This window comes from Eublepharis macularius, chromosome 5, assembly GCF_028583425.1.
Source record: "Eublepharis macularius isolate TG4126 chromosome 5, MPM_Emac_v1.0, whole genome shotgun sequence".
NCBI lineage: Eukaryota > Metazoa > Chordata > Lepidosauria > Squamata > Eublepharidae > Eublepharis > Eublepharis macularius.
Window position 1 is genome coordinate 31,111,036 of NC_072794.1, and position 22,645 is coordinate 31,133,680.

The window sequence follows — 22,645 nt, forward strand, 5'->3', positions numbered from 1 at the left end:
TAAATACCATAATTCCGAAGCGGCTTGCGGTATTTCTGAATTTTTTTTCCTGAAGCAGGAAACCCGAATCTTTTTGGGATGCACAGCCCTACAAATAATAGTTCCTTCATACAGGTTTATATACACTATTCAGATTTCTCATCAGCAGTTGCTATTGGCTCACACTCACACTCACTGGATCATTTTCACTTCGGACAGCATCCCTGTGCTCTGCAATATGATGCAACACACTAAGTTCTGGGAAACTAGACCTTATGACCTCTCCCCCATTACACCATTTATTGCTTTGGGAATAAATATTTCTGTCAACTGAACACAACACTTCATGCATCTGATAAAGTGGGTCCTGACAATAATGGTAGAGGTGATCTCAAGGCTGGTGTAGAGGACTCCTAGAATAGTTGTACTGGAGAATTTCAGCATCTACTCCGAGGATGTCTTGCCAGGCCAAGCCCAGTATTTCATGGTGGCTATGACAAATATGGATCTCTCCAGAGTGCTCTGAACCCCAAACATGAAAGAGGTTATACTCTTGATTTATGTTTTGGTAACCAGCAGATGGCCAGCAGTCTGGGAAAGCACCTGGATGTAATGCTGGTGTTGTGGTTGGAATATTATCAGTTTAGCACCCAGAGGGTCATATCACCTCCAACATGCAGGGGCAGAGTACCCATTAGGAAGCCAACCACTAGTTATATCTTGTGGGACTACAATTTGGAATCCTCTGGCTAATACTCTTCACTTAGAGCTTTTTAAATAAGATCGTCTTAATAATGCCTCTAATGCCAAACATATCTCATGTTACTATTACTTATGAAGCATAGCAGAATGATCCGGAATTGCACCCTTTTTGAACATACATTGTTCAGTTTAGTTTTTGCTGTCTGAAGAAGTGTACTTGCTTCTATATACTGTAAAAGTCTTATCATTGACTTAATGAAACAATGACTTACGGAAACAATGACTTTTTACAGCATAGGAAATAAATGCTTGCAAAATGCTCAAGATGCATTAGAGCTGTGCAGGAGGGAGGGGGGAAGCGTGAATATAGCAAGATAATCCTAAAGCCTACCTTAGGTCTTCGGCTTCTTCTGTGATCTTTGGAGGGGTACTAGCCTGCTGAGGCTCTGTATGGGGATAGGGATCTGATCCCCACCTTATGTGTGATTCAGACAATGGCATTGTATGCTCCCTTGCTGACCGAGCAATGTGATCAAATGAGTCCGTACTTGACCCTGCCCCTTCCATCTGGTCCCTTCTTAGAAGTGGCTTTGGAGGTATAATTCCTGTAATGAAGACATTCAAATTAAGAAGTCGAACCTATTGGCTTAAAACAGGCATTTAAATAGCTCTATCTCTGGTGACAGAAACTGACTGAAACATCTAAAGTATAATACTAAGCCACAGCTGCATCTATTAGGGAGAGGCTGTGGCTCAGTGATAGGGCACTCGCTTTGCATGATGAAGGTCCCAGGTTCAATCTCCAGTATATCCAGTTAAAAGGTTCAGGTAGCAGATGATATAAAAGACCTTGACCACCTGCTGTCAGTCAAAGTAGACACAATTGACTGATATTCTTACTCAGTATAAGATTGCTTCATGAGTTCAGTGGTGTTTTGACAGAATCCTTTTATTGCAATTCTGATTAGTCTGATCTGCACTCCACCACACCACTTTACTTCTAAGGAGCATTGATGCCAGGATATGCCTCCTATACTTACGACTGTATAATACCCAGAGTTAAAAAATGCATAGCAGGCAGACTACCCTCATACTTCTTTATATGCCTATTAAAGATGGGCAGAGATTTGAGGCAGCTGCTTGCTGAATGTCACACAGTACCCTGTTAAGCAACTACTACATGACCCCTGGTACCTGTTTCTAACTTAACTGGTAATAGTAGTAATATAGGATAGTTTGTACCTGGATGCATGGGAGGCATATCCATAGCAGGCCTTCCTGACATCATTCGTGGATCCACATAAGACTGCATCATGAGCCACCGTGGATCAAACCCCATCGAAGCCAAATGCTGAGGGTGTGGCTGCATGGGCTGATAAAGTGGTCTGTGCTGTGGTGGGGGGACAGGGCCACTTGATGGCTGTGATGGTGCAGACTGTGGCAGGACTCCTTGCTGCTGCTGACGCCACTGCTGCTGCTTCATCTGCTCCTGCAAAAATATTCAATTTTTTTCCAAAAATGTTTGCCAGTGTTAAATGGTGTTTATTATCCTTTCATGTGAAACTTTGCCCTGAGGTTCTAGTTGATGGATGTGTCTTTTATGTGGATAGCAGAGCTAGGAACAGGTTTTGTTAGCTGGGGGACTAGCCTTTTGTGTTCCCAGACATTAAATCTGTCTAGCTCGTTACATATGGCAAATTGTTTTGGTTACAGTGTGTGCTCACATAATGGAGAATTTGCCAACTTTAAAGTTTATAATTTTATATACAATTATAACAGAGTAACTGTTGGCAGAATGCATTGTACTTTTCTTACAGCACTGGTTTTAGTTGCAAGCCACCTTGAGACTCAGCGATAAAAGCACATTGTAAACAAAGTAAAAATAAGCAACCATCAACACAATTGCTTCAAGGCAAGAATGAGCTTCAACGACAGACAGGAAAGTAGCATTTTACCTGTTGCCTCTGAAACCTTGGAGGTAATGACTTCGGAAACAGTTTTGAATAGCCAGAGGAAACAGCAGGACGAGGCTGAGCACTTGAATCTGGCTCACTTTCATGGGAACCCTCTTTTTCATTCTGACTGCTCTCTTGTGTGGCAGAAACAGCCTGACCCTCTAACAAAGGAGATGGGGGTGGGGGAGAAGGGGGGAAGGAAAAAGATTAGTACCACATATGATACACATCTATATAAAGCAGCCAATACAAGTTCTAAACATTGAAAAGTCACCACAATAATCTTTAAATAATAACATTGGCGTGATTTTTTAAAAAAGAAAACATCCTTCAGGACATCCCTGAGGAAGCAATACTAAAAATGGAATGGACAGGACTACATAAATATAGTACGTTCAGAAAATGTTACTCAAAGTAAATAGGAGCATAAGCTAGGACATGTATCCAGAATGCAATTCGGAAGGCCTCATAAAACACAACGATCACTTTCTGATTATCCTGTTGCTGAGCTACAACTATGCAACAAATCCCTTAAACTTTACAAACAAGACTGAATTCTGAAGATGCAGATTAGCCATAAACCAGTTGGTTCACATGCACGCTCTACTAAATTTGTGTGTTCATATGGTGGGATTTTTTTTTTATTTTTACAATCAGGTATTGAAGCAGCTCCAACTACAAGAGCATAAACTGTCATTCAGCATAAGAAGGTTTTGCCCCTTTATCCGCTGAGTGGCTACAATTAAAGTTCCTGCTGTGCGTATGTGTTGCAACCTTGCTTTAAAAAACCTCAGCTTTAAAAACCCAGAAGAATCAATACAGACCTCTCTCATCCTTATTGCTGCATTCGTCTTCAGGTGCCTTCTCTACTATAAGAGGTGGAGTGATTGCCTTCTGAGGCTCGGATATTTCAGCTTTAGGTTTTTCTTCTGCTTCGTCTTTCTCTTCCTTTTCTCCTTCCTTCTCATGCTCCTTTTCTGGCTCTTCATTTTTCTCCCCTTCATTCTCATTTTCTATGACTTTCTCTTTCTCCTTTTCTCTTGCCTTTTCCCTCTCTTTTTCACTTTCCTTCTCATTTGTTTTTTCTTTCATTGGGTCTTCTCGGGATGGTTTTGATGCACAACCAAATTTTTCATTTAATCGTTTTAGCTTCTCAGCACATGCTGCTTTTCTTTGTTCTTCCATTCTTCGCTCCTCTTCCTCTCGTCTCTTACGGGCTCGTTCAACTGCTGCAGATACTTCAGCTTGCTGTCTTCGCCTTTGCTTCCAAATCTCATCCTCATCTGGTACCGGCCTAGGAGGAAAGGGGCCTTGTCTTCCTGGCCCTGACATGCGATCTGGAAGTGGATGCTATAAAGTTTTTTGAAATAAAGACAAAGAATAAAAGATCATGAAAAGATCTTACATCAAACTACACAAACATAAAGTAGCTCTGTAGGATTTTTTAAAGACTGCTGAAAAGGAGAGGGCATTTCTAATCTATAAGCCACTAGAAAGTTTATCTTCCCTTGCTGATGATCTCTCCTATATTCTAAGGTCAAGTCTAAGAAGAGGACTGCTGAACACAAGCAATGTAAGGAAGTACCAGATAACTCTGAATCTCACCACCATCACCCCACCCCCAACCTCTAAGGAATTCCATGAGTTTGGAAACTGTGCCAATAGAGACAAACTACAAGGAAAACCATGGCTGTTTTCACACTCCTGTAGCCTCCAGAAAACCATGCAAAACTCACAGCACGATGGCGTCTTCATAGTGCAAATTCTTGTCATGATCCAGTTTAATGGCGCGATTTCTGACATCACGCCATTAAACGGGATCATGATGGGAAACTGCGCTATGAAGAAGCCATCATGCTGTGAGTTTTGCACGATTTTCCAGAGGGTTTAAAGGCATGTGAAAACAGCCCTTATTTCAACCTGGAATCATTTCAAGGATTTAAAAGTACAGTACTGCTAACCAGTCAAGTACTTCAAAAGTTGTTCCATTTATTTTATAACGTGACGTGCAAACTCTGAACAGAAAAAAGCAAAAGCTAGAGAAATGTTTGCTAGCAAATGCTCCATTCACGCTTCCAGTCATGTGCTAGAATTAACCTTTAACTCCCTGTGCCTACTTCTATTAATATACGTCAAAGAAATGACAAGATGTAGATTTGAAGGAGAGCACGAAATGTTGTATTGCCTCCTTTTCAGTTACAACTGTGGCTGGCATTCAAAAGGCTGCTTATACCTGAAGAACGGGTTTGGGATGGAGTCCAGAACTGCCCCTCTCAAGCACTGAAGACTGTGATGATGACAAACCCCGCTCCTAATGGATCAAGAAAATAAGAGGATATGCACTCTAACAAAATCAGGAAACAGAAAGGTATTGATTTAATTGGGCAAGTTTAAAGGCAGACACATGCACAGCAAAGCTCTTTTTAAAAATGTCTTGTGCTTTTTAAAATATCGTGGTTTTTAATTTAAGCCCACCTGAGCAGCACTCTGAAGGGGTGGTACAGAAATATTCTAAATAAATAGCTTAATTAATAAAAAATGAGTCGGTATTCAGGCACACTCCTCAAGCATGAATCAACAGAGAAAAATCTTATCGTAATGTGTTGCAAATTCTCACAGATACCTACTATAATTTATCTTCCATATGTTTTAAAATAAACAGAAAATCCACTTCATAATAATCATATATACAATGGGCACTATTACTGTTATCATTAGTTCTTCATTGTTAATTAACTCTTTTATTCATGTTCTTTATAATGTATGGTAACTGACAGGTAGATAAGATTAAAGATTTCATGATACAACAGACTTTGGCCATATTGTGGAACCCTAGTTGTTACTGAACAGACACGCTTGTGTCTGAGTTGTATAACTTCAGACTTCAGGGGCTCAACTGACTGGATGCCTTTCCATTCAAGAACCTGCTTCCATGAACAAAATGAGCAACCTGGGAAGGAAGATGACTGCTCCCCATGACTTCTTCTAGAGATACTGGCTTAGGTCCTTTCTACAATTTCCACATGCAAAAGGATTTCTATCCTAAATTATGACAAGAGGTTACAGGAAATAAGGTTCAGAAACAGGTATGTCAGTGTGGGAAGCCAAGAACAGAAGCAAGAGCTCAAATTTGATGGGTTCCAAAACAAGAGTAGATTTGGAGATCTGGTTTTCAGATCTCCAAATTTACTCTTATAGATTTGGGAAAAAAACCAGTTGATAGTTAGACCCATAAAATCACAAACATTGTTACTAGGACACTAATAATGAGCAACAATAATACATTACAGAGCAAATCAATGTTACTCTGAAGATTAACTCAAAAGTCAGCTCTCAGTATGGTGGTCTGTTAGGATGGGGGCAGACACTCTTCCCCCGCCCCCCAGAAATGGAAGCATTTTGAAAGAGGAATGATCATCTGTTCTGTGCACATGAAGCTGCCTTAGATTACCCATCTATCAAGGTCAGACTGGCAGCAGCTCTCCAGGGTCTCATCTGAAGGTCTTCCACATCACCTCCTTCTTGATCCACTCAACTGGGACATGGCCCCCTTATTTAAGCGTCCTTATCCTGAGTCAGATCATTAGTCTATCAAGATCATTATTGTCTGCAAAGTCTCAGACTGAAGTCTTTCACACCATCTCCTTCTGGGCCTTTGTAACTAGGGATGCCAGGGTCTGAATGCGGAACCTTCTGTATGCAAAGCCAAGGCTCTTCCACTAATCCATGCCCCCTCCCACATTCTCCACACTGTCACTTCTGGTAGGAACCTGCAAGTTTTTGTACTAATTTTGGACAATGCTGGTTATATGGAGAAGAGATTATTTTTAAGATCAGAAAGTACTATTTTAAAATGTCTATTCTCTGCAGTAAAAATGATTTCTATTTCCTCTCTATGTTTACTAACTGGCACAGACATATTTACATACATTAACGGTGCAACCATACTGGGTTCTCTGTAAAACAGGATATATTTATAGCAGATGTATGAAGAAAACTTAAGTTTTATTTACTAAAACATAACAAAACAGTTCATTCATAAACTATACTAAGTTTTATAAAATGCATTTAGTTAACATATATTTAAATCTACCCCAAAGTTTCCATTTTCTCCCAAGGGGGATGGGGGTGGCAAATTGTTTTTCTGCGGCAACAAATTTTTAGAAATTTTATACTTCTGCTTAAAAAAAATTAAGTCTATAAAAAAGGTTCATAAAAACATACCTGATCAAACTGATTGTTTTTGCTATAGGGTCCTTTAGAGCCAACTGTTGGCAGAGAAGCAGATGGTTTCCGATCCTCAGTATCTTTCTTCTCCAAATCTTTTGTGGGTTCATTACTGCATAAAGAACATGTATGGAAATAAAATAGCTTCTGGGCACTAGCTTTTTAAATCAACCCACTTTTGATATTTTGCTAATCTCGTAATAAATAGCTACTGCGTTTGTCGATGCATATAGAACGAGTAAACTGTATGCAATCTCAAAACATCATAGCTGAAGAACCAACAACGTTGTGAAAGTAGGTTAAGCTATGAAATGGTAACAGCACCAGACAGCTTTATAGTAGAGGACAAATATGAACCTACAATTTCCCATAGGCAAATCTAGTTCTTAGACATGCATATAAAAGTACAAAAACTAGCTTAAGCGTCTGAAAAATGCATGCACACACACAACACCAGTCACCTGCTATCCAGTTCTTTCTGGTTACTTCCTTGTTCATCATCATCACTGAAGTTCAACTGTTCAGTGTAGTCTACCTCGCTTTGGGCTCCTACAGTAAAAATAAAGAAGGTGAGGTTGGGATTGCAAATGCTTGCTGCTACATGTAAACAGCTGAAGATTTCCAGAGATCAACAGACTTACCAGCCCAGCCCTCATCAGCCTCAGCATCCAAGTTATCAAACTTATCAAGTTCTTTTAGTTCACTCGCACTTAGGATGGATGGACGTTCTACAGCTTCTGAGCTCCATGAAGAAGGTCCTCTCCCCCTTGGTCCTCTTAAAATAAATAAAAAGGAACCATTCCTGTGTTTACATGTCAGCATTTCCTATGCAAGTTTAAGAACTGAACAGAGTTAAGCACTAAGTCTGGCTTATCCAAGACTGGTGTAATTCCTCATTAGCAGGACTTTTTTGCCAGTCTTAGTCCAATATTTTTTCAATTACTAGATGTCACAATTGATTTTAAGAAACCAGTTTTCATAAGGATGAAAAAAAGATGTCCTTAATGTTTGCACATAAATTTTAGGTGCCTAAGATTTTCCTGCTGAAGGCGTATCACAAAAAGCCAGTTTGAACAATTAATTACATATACCAGGCATAAAGACCGAGGACATACAGTTTTCCATAGAGAGCTTACTGTGTGTATCAAGTTAACTGCACCACAACTTTGGCCTGGTTATGTTATCACACAAATTCATGTTAAGTAATCAAGCACTGAATGCTGAGCTCTGGACAATTCTTACCTACTAGCCTCTGGTGGAGCAGGGAATCTGTTGGGACCTGGCATTGGAGGATATGCCAATTTAGGATACTGATTGAACATCTACGAAGAAAAAACACATGTGCAGACACTGTACTTAATTACAGGACAACATTACAGTCAAATCAGCTACAATCCCCAAATCCTAACTTACAAAAGTGGAAGACCTTTTGTAACCAGAACTGGGCCTAAAGAACACTCACTCTCTTCCTTGAAGACTCTTTAGGCAATGCTTGACAGCTATGGCAATAATAATAACAGCACTTATATCTAGACAGATTAATACCCCACTCAGAGCAGTGAACAAATTCTGTCGTAGTATTACCCACACAATACAGCTGGGAAGCTGGCGCTGAGAGGAGCAGCTTACCCAAGGCCACTTGCTGAGCTCATGGCAGCAGTGGGATTCAAACCAGCAGAGTGTTGATTTGCAGCCCAATCACTTCACCACAACAATGACAGAAGATCAACAATTGTGACAAGAAGGTCCCAGCTCTCATTTCTAGGTCTATTTTTCTTCATTTCTGCTTTGTTTTTAAGATTAGGAGAGAAAGTGGTTGGTCCAGAAGTGTCTCTTAAGCAAGTTACCATCTGGGATAACATCTTGAACACGGCCAAATGATTTCTGAGGTTAGGACTTAAATCTTGTGTGCTGTATCTTCATTTATGGAGGTCAATATTGTTTTATTTTCAAACAGATATAACGAGACAAACCAGAGAGGGGGGTAGGCAGATATTCTAATAAAATCTTCTGGGCTTCTGAGCTGATGGCTACTATTCTCATCCCATCTAGATTGTATTTTTGTGACAATCTGGTTGAGTAAGAAAGCAAATTGTCAGAATTAGTTGTCAGAATTAAGCAGAAATAGGGCTGGGGAAAAGCTGTGAATCAGAGGCAGAGCATCTGCTTGGCATACAGAAGGCCGTACTTCAATCCACAGCACATGCAGCAAAAAGGTTAAGAGAGCAGATGATGTGTAAGGCCTCTGTCTGAGACCTTGGACAGCTGCTGCAAATTTAAATAGACAATATTGACCTTGACAGACCAATTGTCTAATTCAGCATAGGGAGCTTCACATGCAATCAGACTCTTCTAAGAAACCCAAGGTGAAATACATAAGTGGTTGCCGATGGGATGCAGACCACAGTTGCTGAATATCACATAAAAAACATGAAGTATTGCTATTCTAGCAAGCTCTCAGGTCAAGATGCCCTGATTATTGTTCCTTAATGCTTCAAGGATATGCTTGATTAGGCTTTCAAAGGGACATAACCAGAAGACCAAAGACTCATTTCAAGCTCAAGTCTTAGAACCACCCAGATGAAGGTCTTTGAAAAATAAACCAGCCTAAATGGTAAGACAAAAGACCATGCTGTGAGTTACCATTTGTTTAAACAGAACTGAAGCAACTGGAGGTGGGATTAAACTGAAATGGACATAGAGATTAACCCATCAAAATTTAAGTTCCTTAAAGTCACCTTCAGACTGATCTCAGCATCTCATGATCAATCTCATATAGTTTGGGGCCAGCATACTTTAAGGACTGCCTTTTCCCATATGAACCTACCCATCCACTACAGTCTTCTTTGGAGGCTTCAGGTGCCCCTGCCACCTGAGCCTAAATGGTGGCAACCCAAGAAAGAGTCTTCTTAGTTGTGGTGCCAAAACTTTAGAACGCCCACCCAATAGAAGGAGATTTGTCCGTCTCCCTCAATTATTGTCTTCTGCCAGCAGGTGAACCCTTTTTTGTTCTGTTTGGCATCCCCTAATGCCTGTTACTGTCCTCCTCATTAGTTTTTGGTGCTATATTTTTATATGTTTTTACTGAATTACTATATATATAATTTATTTTAAATGTTGAAATGTTTTAATGTTGCGATGTTTGTCATCTTGGGGACTCTATTTAGGTTGAAAGGTGGCATGGAAATGCTTTTAATAAACTAAATAAATAAGATAACAAAGCCAGTAGGAATGTAAAGTATACGTATTTCACCTAATATCCAAATTCTACATGACATTATTACACAAACGCTCGCTGATCCAAGTATGCTTATTTTGGAATACCAATAGTTATTAATATTCTTAGTCCTTTCGCCATATTTAATATTTTTGTTCATATTCTTTCTAATGTGTTATTATTACAAATAAATGCTGCTAATAAACAGTATTTTAAAAGCACTGTTTGGATCTGAAGAATACCAAAACATGATAATGTAAAAACGTTATGTGTCACAACAAATTCAACCTGATGGTATTTAGATATTAAACATAAAGCCCTTTGGGAACACCCACCCACACAAATAAATTTGTTTCTCATAACATTAAATGGAAAGTATGCAAAGTGTATGCAAAGGGATCAGTTACTTTCAGAAGATGAAATGAAACATGACAGAAGCATACCAGAGAAAGTAGAAGCAGTCACCTCACATTCCCATCTATTTTACCCACAGATTCCTCCTCCTTTCCCTTTCATGGTCCCTGAGATTAAAGGAAAAGAGACTTTGCCTGCAAGAACTTCATGTGCATTACTTACATAGGGCGGTATCATTGCTCTGTACTGGGGAATAATTCCAGGCTGCTGCTGCCCATTCAGTTTGGGCTGCGGAGGCTGTGCTACCCTTACATCCTTCTTCTCTGGAGCCTTGGGGCCATCATTCTGTTCTACTGATCCAGGCACAGCATTATCTTCTTGACCAAGAGGTTTTGCATCTTGATCTGTCGGTGAGTTTGGTGAGTTCAAATTCCTGCCTCCACCTTCTCTCCAGCTAGCAACATCTGTTTTAGAATAGGCAAGAGAGACTTAAACAGCTTTTGGATCATCGTTTAGTTTGTGCTGTCCAGATGGCACACTTCCCTCTAGTTTTAGCTCTGCCCCCCAGTCAAAACCCTAAACAACTTCCAATGGCAGATGGAGTTACCTGAACAGAGTCTACTGTAAGAACAAAACTAATTCAGCAGGTCAATATACTGTTGCAGAAGCTTAACTGTAACTAAGACAGGAATCAGATATTATGAAAAATGGCATCCCTATGTCAGATCTCATCCCCACGCAGGAGAGAAAATGGTAGTTGTCTGCCTGTGTTTCTGGTGAGCACAGCTATGATTTGGTGTACTACTTAATATTTGTCTGGGACAATCATCTGATAAAGGACAGAACAACATGATGACAAGCCCTTCCAGAGACCAGAGAATCAGGATCTTCATTTATTAACTACCCCCAGCAGATTCAGGTTTGTAATCCTAGATATGTTAAAGACTTTCAGCCTTTTATAGCACAAATCAGCACTCCATTCACATATTCCTTTTCAGAATTCCTACATAGGACTGAAACTAATGAAAACAAGCTATTCTCAGATAAGCCTTGTTTAGGAAAACAAGCTATTCTCATACTTTACAAATACCTACTTTGTGGTCGTAAACTGGGCCCAGGACCATACGGCTCTTCAGCTGCCTCCTTCTCTTTACCTGTCTTTTCTTGATCTCCGGCAGCCTGCAAACTTGGAAATTCTTGCTGGAAATAGCTATTTATTTGAACTCCAGGACCTAAGACAATTATAAAAAAGTCAACTGTTAATAGCTTACTTTAGAAGACCTAACTTATAACGTGGAGTATTCCTAAGCTAGAGAGAGCTATCTTTCTTCAGATAATTTCTCCTCAGACAATATAGTCTGCTTCTTCAGATATAATTACTGGGTCACTTCTCTTCATGGTGGACTGTGTTTCAAATAAGGAAGAACATTGTACTCCCCACTTTCGATGTAGTTCATCTGACCCTTGCAGACTCAGTTAAGAGCCATGGGGTAATACTGGACCCAGCGTTATTACTAGAAAAACAAGGCAGCGGCAAAAAATGCTTACTACAGCCTTACTCTAGCCTGGAAGATGGCTTCTTATCTTGAGACAGCTGACCTGGCCACTATCCATGCTATGGTAACATCAAAGCTTGACTATTATAATGCTCTATACAGAAGTCTCCCATCTAAGTTAACTAGGAGGGTCCAATTAGTGCAAAATGCTGCAGCTCGACTGTTATCAGGAGCAAGAAGGAGCATGAACATCACTCCCATTCTACAGTCGCTCCACTGGCTACCCATCAGTTACCATGCTCAGTTCAAGGTATTAGTTATTACATACAAAGTTCTTCACAGCTTTGGTCCGGCATGCCTATGGGACCGCCTCCCTCCCTATGTTCCTCCACAGCAGCTTTGTTCATTTGAACAGGGTCTCCTGCAGGTGCCGGGCTGCACACAGGTGAAGTCAGCAACAGCCTGTACAAGGTCTTTCTCTGTGATGGCCCCTATCCTGTTGAATGACCTACATGAGGAAGTCAGAAGAGCCCCTATTCTCCTGGCTTTTCGTAAACAATGCAAAACCGAACTATTCAAAAAGGCTTTTTACTCAAATGTATTCTTTCTACTCTGCATTGGATTCTTGCTAATACTATGTCTTTTAAACTTGTATCTATTTACCCTATGGTATTGTTTATGAAATATCCTTGATACTGTATTGAATGTACTTGATACTGATTGTACTAATCTCATACTATGTAATCCACCTTGAGTCTCAATGAGAAAGGCGGACTATAAATAACATAAATAAAATAAAAATAAAATAAATAAAATAAATAAATTGGCACTGAGGGACTAGCTTTACCTGAATACAAACTGTCTACCAGAAGAAGTCTTTACTGACAGAAGCAGCATCTCTGAATGATATGGCAGTAACTTGGAACTGCTAACTTTGACATAACCAGAGGCTAATTCATATATTACTTTAAAAAGCTATTTTAACAATTTTGCTCACTTCACCAGAACTAATTGAGGAGCTTACAGACAACAAAAAATATAATACAACAATCACATATTAAAGTCACATTTTTAAAAGCAACATTACAAGAATCAAGATACTGTATTAACCTGCTTCTGTTTATCAAAATATTTAATTTAAAACAGCTAGACAGGACATTATTTCTATGGATTAAGAAAACTCCCATTACAGAATTACATTACCAAGATTCAAATCTTATAGATCTCATTGTTAAAAGTTCTAGAATTGTGACGAAAGTACAAGATGTCCCTGCCCACAATAACGCATCTTCAAGAGACACCTGAGGTAACAGTTTTTGTTCTATCCAGCGTTCTGTACTTAAAACTGAGTGTGGATTAACAGTATTCTTTAGTACCATTTTTTAAATTTATTTGTGAGTACAATTTTAAAGAACGTGGAACTGGACAGTGCTGAAAAATGCTGAAGACATAAAACAAGTACTAAAATCTGCTCTACACAGATGCACCAACGAATACTTGATCACAAAGTTTCTATACAGTGGCTTATATTTAATCACTTGGTTCAGAAGAACGAAAGGTGCTGCTTTCTTTGGAAGAGGGGAATGCCAATTTTTGCTCCATCTCACTGTAGACCCACACTGCCTCCTATGTTATTCCTGATGATTTTTTTAACTTCTAAGAACAAAAGGGGGGCATTAAGTGGGATATAGCAGGGAAGTTCTACTCCAAGAGGACATCTCATTGGTACAAGATAATAAAAGCAACACAAGCAATCAGATTACATCACTAGAGGCATACTAGATGCATGCATTATGCTCAGATAACAGATGTCTTGTAATGATTCTCTCATTCCCAGCACGTAGACCATGATGTAATATACACATATGTATGGGTATATACTCACATATGCATACGTATGTGTATATCACCCATCTTTGGCAGTGTAAAAGTAGAGTTTATTTTTTATTTTTATCCAGCAACAACTGTCCCAGGTAGTACAAGTTTGGGAGATATTGTTGTAACATTAGAGAATACAGGCATCAGTTGCTACTAGACTGAATTTATGCAAGCAATCAACAAGTAGTGCATATGTTTTGTCCCAAAAGTATGTTACTACTGGGCAAACCGCATGGTCCTGTAACTGCAATGGATAAAAAGGCTCACTCATGTAAAAGAGCTGCAAAGTTTCCCGCCAGACAGCGTGACCATCATCAACTGTTGTAGGATTTACTCATACTTCAGTGCTAGCAGTTTAAATGATAAGCTACTTTGAGATGTCTATAGAAGGATGTAGAAAAACACTACAAGAGTTGTTTTAAACCAGAAGTCTTTGTAACTCCACCAACTTTTATCTTTCTTCTTACTCTCTGAGAAACATGGTTGTTTTGCTCCAGCACAATTTCAATTTCATCAAGGTATTATACATTTCAGAATCTGCACTGCATCCAAAGCAGCACCAGTGGAGTGAAGCAAGTAGGAGTTCCCCACCTTCCTCCTCCACTTCTGGCCGAGTTCTCTGAAATGTAGCTCCTTAGGATCAACAGATCCAACCAATCGTCTTTCATTTGTCTATAAAGTGGCCTGTTTAAAAATTCCCTCTGGAAGCCTTCAGAATGTAATAGCTACAGGCTTGAAGAATTTCCCCAAATCAAGCACTTTATCTTATATTATTCCTGGCTGTCCTAAAAAGTATAAGTATAGGAATGTAAAGCAGAACTGGTAGCCCACTGGTCTGGCCCACATTATCTCCACTTACCATCTCCCTGCCCACCTTGCTTGGTATTGGCCCATGATTTGGCAACAGGAGTTACTTCTGGAGGAGCAGGAACTACAGGCTTTGGCTGGGTCTGTGGCACTTCCGGCTGTCTGAAACAAGAGGAAATAATGGCTGAAGAAACAAGCCTCAAGGCAAAACTGTTTGAGAAAGTAGGGGTTAAAAATAGATATTATCAACTGGAGAGTTTAAACAGGCTGTCTGATTTTTGAGTTATTAAAGAAAGCATCTGCAGTGCATGTGTTTGGGGGAAGGGGGGATAATGCACAACCTATTGCGGGATTCCAGGACAGTATGTGAGAGGCAGTTATTTTGGCCATTGCTTCCTTATAATTTCTCAAGAGCAGCCTATAGCAGAGAATTTCCTAGCAAACTTCTCTTGTTGCTGAAGCTGTTTTGTAGGACTGGCAGGAAAGACTGCAGAATAACTGACCTTGGAAGTTTATATGAATCCGCCTTGTATCAAACTGGGGAGTTCTCCCTCTTTTAAAAATGTTTAACACATTCTTCAGGGAAGAAAAAGAATGAGTTAATCTGTTCATACTTTGGTCATGAGAGAGTTTCCCTACCCTTGTAGTAAAGAATGAACCTATATTTATTTACAATAGAGCCAATGAGAGGAAGAACAGATAAAACTGTTAGTGCTGTTGACTTAAATGGTAAACACATGAAAGCAAGGTGCCAGACATCACAGCCACATGACAGGAAGACAAAAGCCAGAATAAAGACCTCATAAATGGTGAGACAAGGACCTTGAGTAGCAAGCCAAGAAAATGAGGGACAGGTAATATAGCTGAGCACCAGGAGGCAAACATAGTGAGAGAGAAGCCCCAGGTCAGAGCCACGGAAGAGAACCAGTGGAGATTTTCTTTACTGCTACATGAACTAGCGTTGCTGTCCTGCTGCTCTTCTCAGAATGAAAACAGAGGTTGGAAGCAGGGTGCTCTTGCTTTTTATGCATGCATAATAGCAGCAGGACCTTCAAATCCAGGTAAGCAATAAATTACTGAAGTGGCTCATGACTTAGCAGATGGTGCTCTGCAACCCAAATGTTAAAGACCACCATTCTACGTCCGTTCTCCCATGATCCTCTAATATATTCAGGTGACATATGCAGCTATACCGACTGAGAATCTCTTTCACTTACTTTTCTTCTTCATGCTGCTCTTGTTTAGAAGCCCATCCTGTGCCATCTTTAGGCACAATGTTTATGTTAGGATCATTGCCTTTGTTTTCTGCTTTCAGACTGGGAAGGTTAGCAGGGGGAGGCATCCTCCGTGAAATGGCAACTTTCCCAAGACTCTGTAATCCATGGCGTGTGGTAACTATATCCCAAGGAAAAACATTATGAACTGTGAATTTGCGATCATATTGAAGTAGCTGTAAAGAGTTCTTCAAAGAAACACAATTCTCAGTAAAACTCCTAAAGTTAGAAATCCCTAGCTGATTTTAAAAAGCTTATTACAAGTCCACCATCACTGAAAAACTATGAGGGGAATCTCTCCACCTAGCATTGACATACAGGTCTTTCGACCAGTTAAATATTGTCATTTCAATACCTATTATGTGACTGCCATCAAATATCATCTGAATCCAAGAATGCCACTATACAGATGCCAGGCTTCACTTTTATTTCACCATGAAAGCATTTGTTAGCAAGGCTAGCAAGGGAGGGCTGCTTACTCACTAACTCTTCAACAGACTGGGGCAAGCCTAACAGTACAGCAAAGCATCTCCTACTGGCCACCTGCTAAAACTTCCGGCATCTCCAAATAGGAAGAGTCAACCACTTGCCTATGTCACACAACAGCCTTTAAAAACTGGCTTTTAAAAGATCTGGCTACTACTTCTCCTTGCTTTATTTTTGCTTTTTAAAACTTGTTGGAGCTGAAGGTTGACCCAGGTATTACAGGACAAAAAGCAATGAAGAACTGTTGGCTAGCATTTGCAAACACTCGCCAAACACCATTATAATCATAGTAATTTGTTGCTGCAATGATTCTGTTCCATTAATGGTAGATGCTTCCTCCAGCAAAATATGCCTATTCTGCTTGTATGAAGCTCCATGGTTATCAGAACATGAGCCTTTGGATCCAAGCCACTGTTTCACTTTTATTTTCTTCCTGTTTTCATTTTCCTGCTCTTGCAAAGGTAATGCTTGAGGAAGAGCTATACGGGTAAACATGACTAAAAAGCATGTGTGGTTTTGTCAGAGGTATAAAGTAGGAAAAGCAGCTATCTAGCAAGGAAAAGTGGTTTCAAACTAAGTAAGAGTACTTATCTCTAATACCCAGGAATGCAAAAAATGTTTTTAAGTTCTAAACAACCAGTTACGCTCAGATGAAATACTTTAATCATTCAAACAAGTACATATTTCTAAAACAGAGTAGCAGCTCAGTGCAGTTTACATACCTGTAGCCTTCTGTGTTTCCAGAGCTTTTCCCTTGTAAGTATTAAACAGACTAAGGGTAGCATATTTGGTTTTTCCATCCTTTGCTTTTGTGCTCTGGCCTGACTTTTCCGACATTTCAATTCATCGAATCTGGCACTCCCTTGCTTACCCCTCAAAATAAAAGGAAAAGAAACCACTTAGGCAGAAAATCCATACAGTCTCCACTGATACAATAATCAGACATGCTAACATTTGTTCAGATATCAGAAAAATCTGAGGGTGGATGAGTGCAAAGGATAAAAATTCTAGGGCAAGGGTCCCCAATTCCACTGACTGTGTGAGCATATTTACAATTTTGAAAAGGTGTAGAGGAACCCATCACAAACCGGCTGCCACGGAGGGCACTTCAGTATGTTTGTTTCTTTGGGACTGGAAGAAAACTATAGTTTAAATATATAAGATTTGGCAGAGGGTAGGCTTTGATTTTTTTCCAATTCCTCCCAGCTTTTTAAAAAATACAGCTGCAATTAAATGAAACATTCAAGGGGGAAAGTAGATTCCAGTTTATTAAGGAAGACAAGTTATTATGTAAATATATACAACTGAAAAAGATAAGTATGCTTCGGTAAGGTAAGAAATAGGAACCAGAACACCTCACTGTATGCTATTAAAAATATTCAACAGAGTATTTCAGTTAACTAGACTGTCACCACTAAAGAAATGCATTATACACATTATGCTCTCCAGCATCTGATACAAAAGGCAATGGGGTAATACCTTAATTAGGACCAATTAAAACATTACAAGTAGTAAGCAACTTAAGTCTTCCTCATGCTGGATATTAAGCAAAACAAAATACTTGGGGGAGGAGACAAAGATGCAGTTCTGTATGATGGAAAGGCCAAATCTGCAAGCTAATCATCTTAAAATAAACCAGCTTTATTAGGTTAGACCAGTGAACTCAACACAGGTAGAGTAATGTCTTGGTTGAAGTGGAAAGCAGAGACTACCCTGGGTAGGAAGTGGAGGCTGGAACAGAGGACACTTTGTCTGCAAACATTCTGAGGAAAGATGGATCATACCTCAGGGCTTGCAGTTCACTCACCCTCCTAGCTGATGTTATGGCCACTACAAAGGCTGTCTTGGCTGTTAGGAACAGGTAGCTAGAGGCTCAAAAGGCTTATGCATGGAAACTTCTAAAACCAAAGATAGGCTCCACTGAGGAGTGACACTAGAGGGTAAACAGTAGCCAACCCTTTAAGGAAAGATTTGCATTCCAGTTGAGAAAAGGGACCCACCCTTTACGTCATGACAGGCCAAGATGGTTGCCAAATGGTCCTTCACAGAGAAGTTAGAGAGTCCTTGGTTCTTTAACAGGACCAGATAGTCTAAGATAGATGGCAAGGGTGCCGAACAAAGGGCTAAGCCCTGTTCAAAAGCCCAAAGGGAGAAACGTTTCCACTTGCCAGAGTATGACTTCCAGGTGCAAGGTTTTCTGACCTGTGAAAATATGTTCCCAACTGGGGAAGAGAATTCAATTCCAGAAGGGACACAAGCCGAGCTGTCAGCTTCAGTGTTTCTAAATCATGGTGAAGAATCACGTTGTCCTGAAGGGTTGGTGACAGCAGAAACCGCTTCGTCCTTCCCTATGACATTCTGGACAGGGTGGAGAACCAAGCCTGTCTTGGCCAGTAAAGGGCAATTACAACTGTTGATACCCTTTCCCTCATCATTTTGCTGAGTGTCAAAGTCATGAGAGGGAAAAGAAGGAAGGCATAAAATAGATTGTCTGACCAAGATATATGAAAAGCATCTCCTAGGGACAACTTTCCCTTGCCTGCTCAAGAGCAGTATTGGGGGCACCTCTCATTGAGTGAAGCAGCAAAGAAACCTATGGTGGGAAACCCCCACTGTAGGAATAAGGGTTGAAAGAAATCTATATGGATGTACCATTCATAATTGAGGTCCTTGGACCAACTCAAGGCATCTGCCAGAGTGTTGTCTTTCCCAGCAATATGGATGGCTGTAAGGGAAAACTGATGCTGGATTGCCCATTCCCAAATCAGGGAGGACTCTTTGGAGAGGGACAGAGAGACCGTGCTCCCCTGCTTGTTCAGATAATGTATGGTAGTTGTGTTGCCTGTGCATATCTGAACATTCTTGCCTCTGACGCGGTGGAGGAAGATTTTAAGAGTAAACCAAATAGCCCTTAGTTCCAGAAGGTTGACGTGTAACTTGGACTCATGTTGAGACCAGAGCCCCTTCACTTGATTGTCTTTGGAGTAAACCCTGCAACCCGACAGGGAGGAGTCTCTAAAGATGGAAAGGTGAATGGGGTTGGAACAGAGTGGGTCCCTACCATTAAGTTCCGTTCATCGTTACACCATGACAGTGATCTATGAATAATCCTCGATTGTACAGGTTGTACAATTTTGCAACAGCCAGAGCTGAAGTCTGGCAAAGGCTACTATCAGCATCAGAGAGGCCATAAAATCTAACTGTTTTTGGATTTCTCTTGCACTTTGGAGTTCAGAGTGACTTGGAACCGAGTTATTTTCTTTGGTGGGAAAAACCCAAGCTAGTGTGGAATCCAACACTGCTCCAACAAATGTTACCCTCTGTTGAATTAGGAAAGATCTCTCCAAATTGACCCTTTTACCCAATTGTTGGGAGGGTTGACAGTACTAATGAGGTCTGATGAGAGACAGACTCTTTGGCCTGGACTACAATAAGCCAGTTGTCCAGACAGGGAAATACGGTGCAACTTTTGTCCCTGAGATGACCAACCACTACTGACATAACCTTCGTGAACACGTGAGGGGCAAAGAAAAGGCTGAAAAGAAGGACCTTGCATTGGTACCTTCTGGAATTTCACTGGAAATGGAAGTATTTTCTGTAACAAACATTTATTGGGACATTAAAGTAAGCGTCCTTCAAATCTACAGTAATGAACCAACAGTGATCTTCTAAGAGGGATAAACATCTTCTAACAATAACATTCTGAGTTTTTGGAAAAATAAACTTCTTTACAAAATGGAGATTTAAAATGTGGCAGGAGTCCCCTGACCTTTTGTTCACCATGAAATAGTGGGAATAAACTCTGTTGGAACTAGAAGATGGAACCAGTTCTATTGCTTGTTTCAGCAACAGGCGCTGTATCTCCTTCACCAAAAGTGCCTGAGGCAGGGAAGGGTTCGTTTGGGGACGAACGTTTGGAGGAATGGATTTGAACTCTAAGGAGCAACCTTCCTGAACTACTGACAATACCCAGAGATCCTGGGTGATTTTCTCCCATGCAGATAAGAGCAGGGATTGACCAATAGGGAGGGGGGAAGATGACTTGGCATCAAACTCTCTTTTTTTTTTTTTGAAAAATTTTTATTGGGTTAGAATCCATTATTTCCACATTTACATTCAATTTTCCCCAATTTTTTCATCTCTAACCCCCTCCCTTTCCCCCCCCCTTTTTGTTGACTTCCAACAGCTTTCCAACCCTTTGTCCCCTTTCCCTTACTTTTATTAGCTTCCTCTATCTAAAACAAATATATATTCTCCATTATTCTAAGCAGTACATCCTTAACTATTTTTAACATTATATGCCCAAACTGTAAGCCTTTGTTTCCATCTTAGATAAACAATTTATCCCAATTTTTCAATTTCAGGTATTTCTATATATCACAAACCATATAGATCATACATTCGTTTATATCAAACAATTTGACTTATTCTCTATATATATTACTCATTCTATCTTTTTATAATAGTTCTATATATCTCTCCTCACGTAATCAATCAATTTGACCCATCTATATCTTCAGACATTCAGTTTGGTACAAAACTTGTCAGAAAAAAAAGAAAATATTGTTAGTTAATCGCTCCTTATATTTAGTCCTTATAATTAATTATTTTCTCTATGTTCTGTTTGTTAACCTATATATATCTATATATATGTCAATCTATTAATCTGACTTCTTATTAATTCACATTTATCTCTTCTCCCTCCGGTAAAGTCTCCCCCCTCTACTTCAATACTTCAGTAGTTCTCAAACTGCCACAGTTTTCCTCCCACCTCCCATTTCTTCTCCAGGTATTGTTTCAGCTTCTCCCAGTCTGTGTTGAACTGCCCTGAGTCCAGATCTCTCAATTTTCTTGTCATCTTGTCCATTTCAGCCATATACAGCAATTTGTAAGTCCAATCTTCAATAGTTGGCACTTCTTGTACTTTCCATTTTTGCGCATACAAAAGTCTAGCTGCTGCTGTCATATAAAATATCAACGTCCTGTGTTGGGCTGGAATTCCCTCCATTCCCAAGTTCAGTAGCAGGAGTTCTGGGTTCTTATTAATTTGAAATTGTAAAATTTCACTCATTTCTCTTATTATTTCCCCCCAGTACTGCCTGGCTACCTCACACGACCACCACATATGATAGAGGGAGCCCTCATGCTTCTTACATTTCCAGCATTTATTAGAAGTATTCAAATTCCCTAGCGCAATCTTCTTTGGTGTCATGTACCAACGATAGATCATTTTATAAATGTTCTCTTTGATATTAATACATGTCGTTGTCTTCATTGTAGTTTTCCACAAGTATTCCCATGCCTCCATTGTTATTTCTTTATTAAAGTTTATAGCCCATTTCACCATTTGTGTTTTAACTATCTCATCCTCGGTATACCACTTCAACAGTACTTGGTATACCTTGGATATTCTTTTCTTATCTTCTTTAAGAAGGGTCTGCTCTAGTTCCGAATTCTCTATTCGTATACCTCCCTTTACAGAGTCCGAATTATATAAGTCTCTGATCTGTCTATCCTGGAACCAATCGTAGTTAGGTGATAGTTCCTCTTGTGTCTTTATTCTAAGTTTGGATGCTTCAGTTTTAGTTATTTCTTTATACGTTAAACATTGTTGTTCATTATCAACAGCTCTCGGGTCTATCACCTCATATGGAACCACCCACAAAGGGGTTCCTTCTTGTAGATAAATTCTGTACTTCTTCCAGATTGTGTATAGACTTCTCCGAACAAAGTGATGCAGGAACATCGAGTTGACCTTTACTTTGTCATGCCATAAATATGCGTGCCATCCAAATATTTTTTTATATCCCTCTAGGGCTAATAGTTTCTTGTTCTTTAATGTCATCCATTCTTTCAACCAAACTAGGCAGATTGCATCATGATAAAGTCTCAGATTGGGCAGTTGCATTCCGCCTCTTTCCTTTGCATCTTGTAAAACTTTCACTTTCACTCGAGGCTTCTTGCCTGCCCAAACAAAATCTGATATTTTCCTCTGCCATTTTTCAAATTGTTTGGAGTCTCTGATGATTGGTATTGTCTGTAGCAAAAACATTACTCTTGGTAACACATTCATCTTAACTGCTGCAATCCTGCCCAACCATGACAAATTCAATCTATTCCATTTAATCAAGTCTCTCTCTATCTGAGTCCATAGTTTTTCATAATTGTTTTTGAATAGATCTATGTTCTTTGCAGTTAATTCGACTCCCAAATATTTCACTTTACTTGTTACTTCACAATCCGTTGTTTCCATTAACAATTGTTGTTTCT

The 22,645-nt window shown here is 39.7% G+C and overlaps 1 protein-coding gene across 10 annotated transcripts in view; it reads right to left on the reverse strand.

Annotated features, from left to right (window-relative positions):
• The window catches only part of PRRC2C (proline rich coiled-coil 2C), a 97,159-nt gene that overhangs the window by 47,952 nt on the left and 26,562 nt on the right, over positions 1 to 22,645 (reverse strand). For all 10 annotated transcript variants that reach the window (XM_054979394.1, XM_054979388.1, XM_054979390.1 and 7 more), the window contains exons 2-15: positions 17,098 to 17,248; positions 15,833 to 16,010; positions 14,668 to 14,777; positions 11,529 to 11,666; positions 10,657 to 10,898; positions 8,106 to 8,185; positions 7,505 to 7,638; positions 7,325 to 7,412; positions 6,861 to 6,975; positions 4,870 to 4,947; positions 3,461 to 3,986; positions 2,637 to 2,797; positions 1,924 to 2,170; positions 1,073 to 1,286 (exon numbers count right to left, since the gene is read on the reverse strand). In XM_054979394.1, coding sequence (XP_054835369.1) covers positions 1,073 to 1,286; positions 1,924 to 2,170; positions 2,637 to 2,797; positions 3,461 to 3,986; positions 4,870 to 4,947; positions 6,861 to 6,975; positions 7,325 to 7,412; positions 7,505 to 7,638; positions 8,106 to 8,185; positions 10,657 to 10,898; positions 11,529 to 11,666; positions 14,668 to 14,777; positions 15,833 to 16,010; positions 17,098 to 17,212 — 2,426 coding nt within the window. In that variant the 5' untranslated portion in view covers positions 17,213 to 17,248. The remainder of the gene's footprint in view (positions 1 to 1,072; positions 1,287 to 1,923; positions 2,171 to 2,636; positions 2,798 to 3,460; positions 3,987 to 4,869; positions 4,948 to 6,860; positions 6,976 to 7,324; positions 7,413 to 7,504; positions 7,639 to 8,105; positions 8,186 to 10,656; positions 10,899 to 11,528; positions 11,667 to 14,667; positions 14,778 to 15,832; positions 16,011 to 17,097; positions 17,249 to 22,645) is intronic.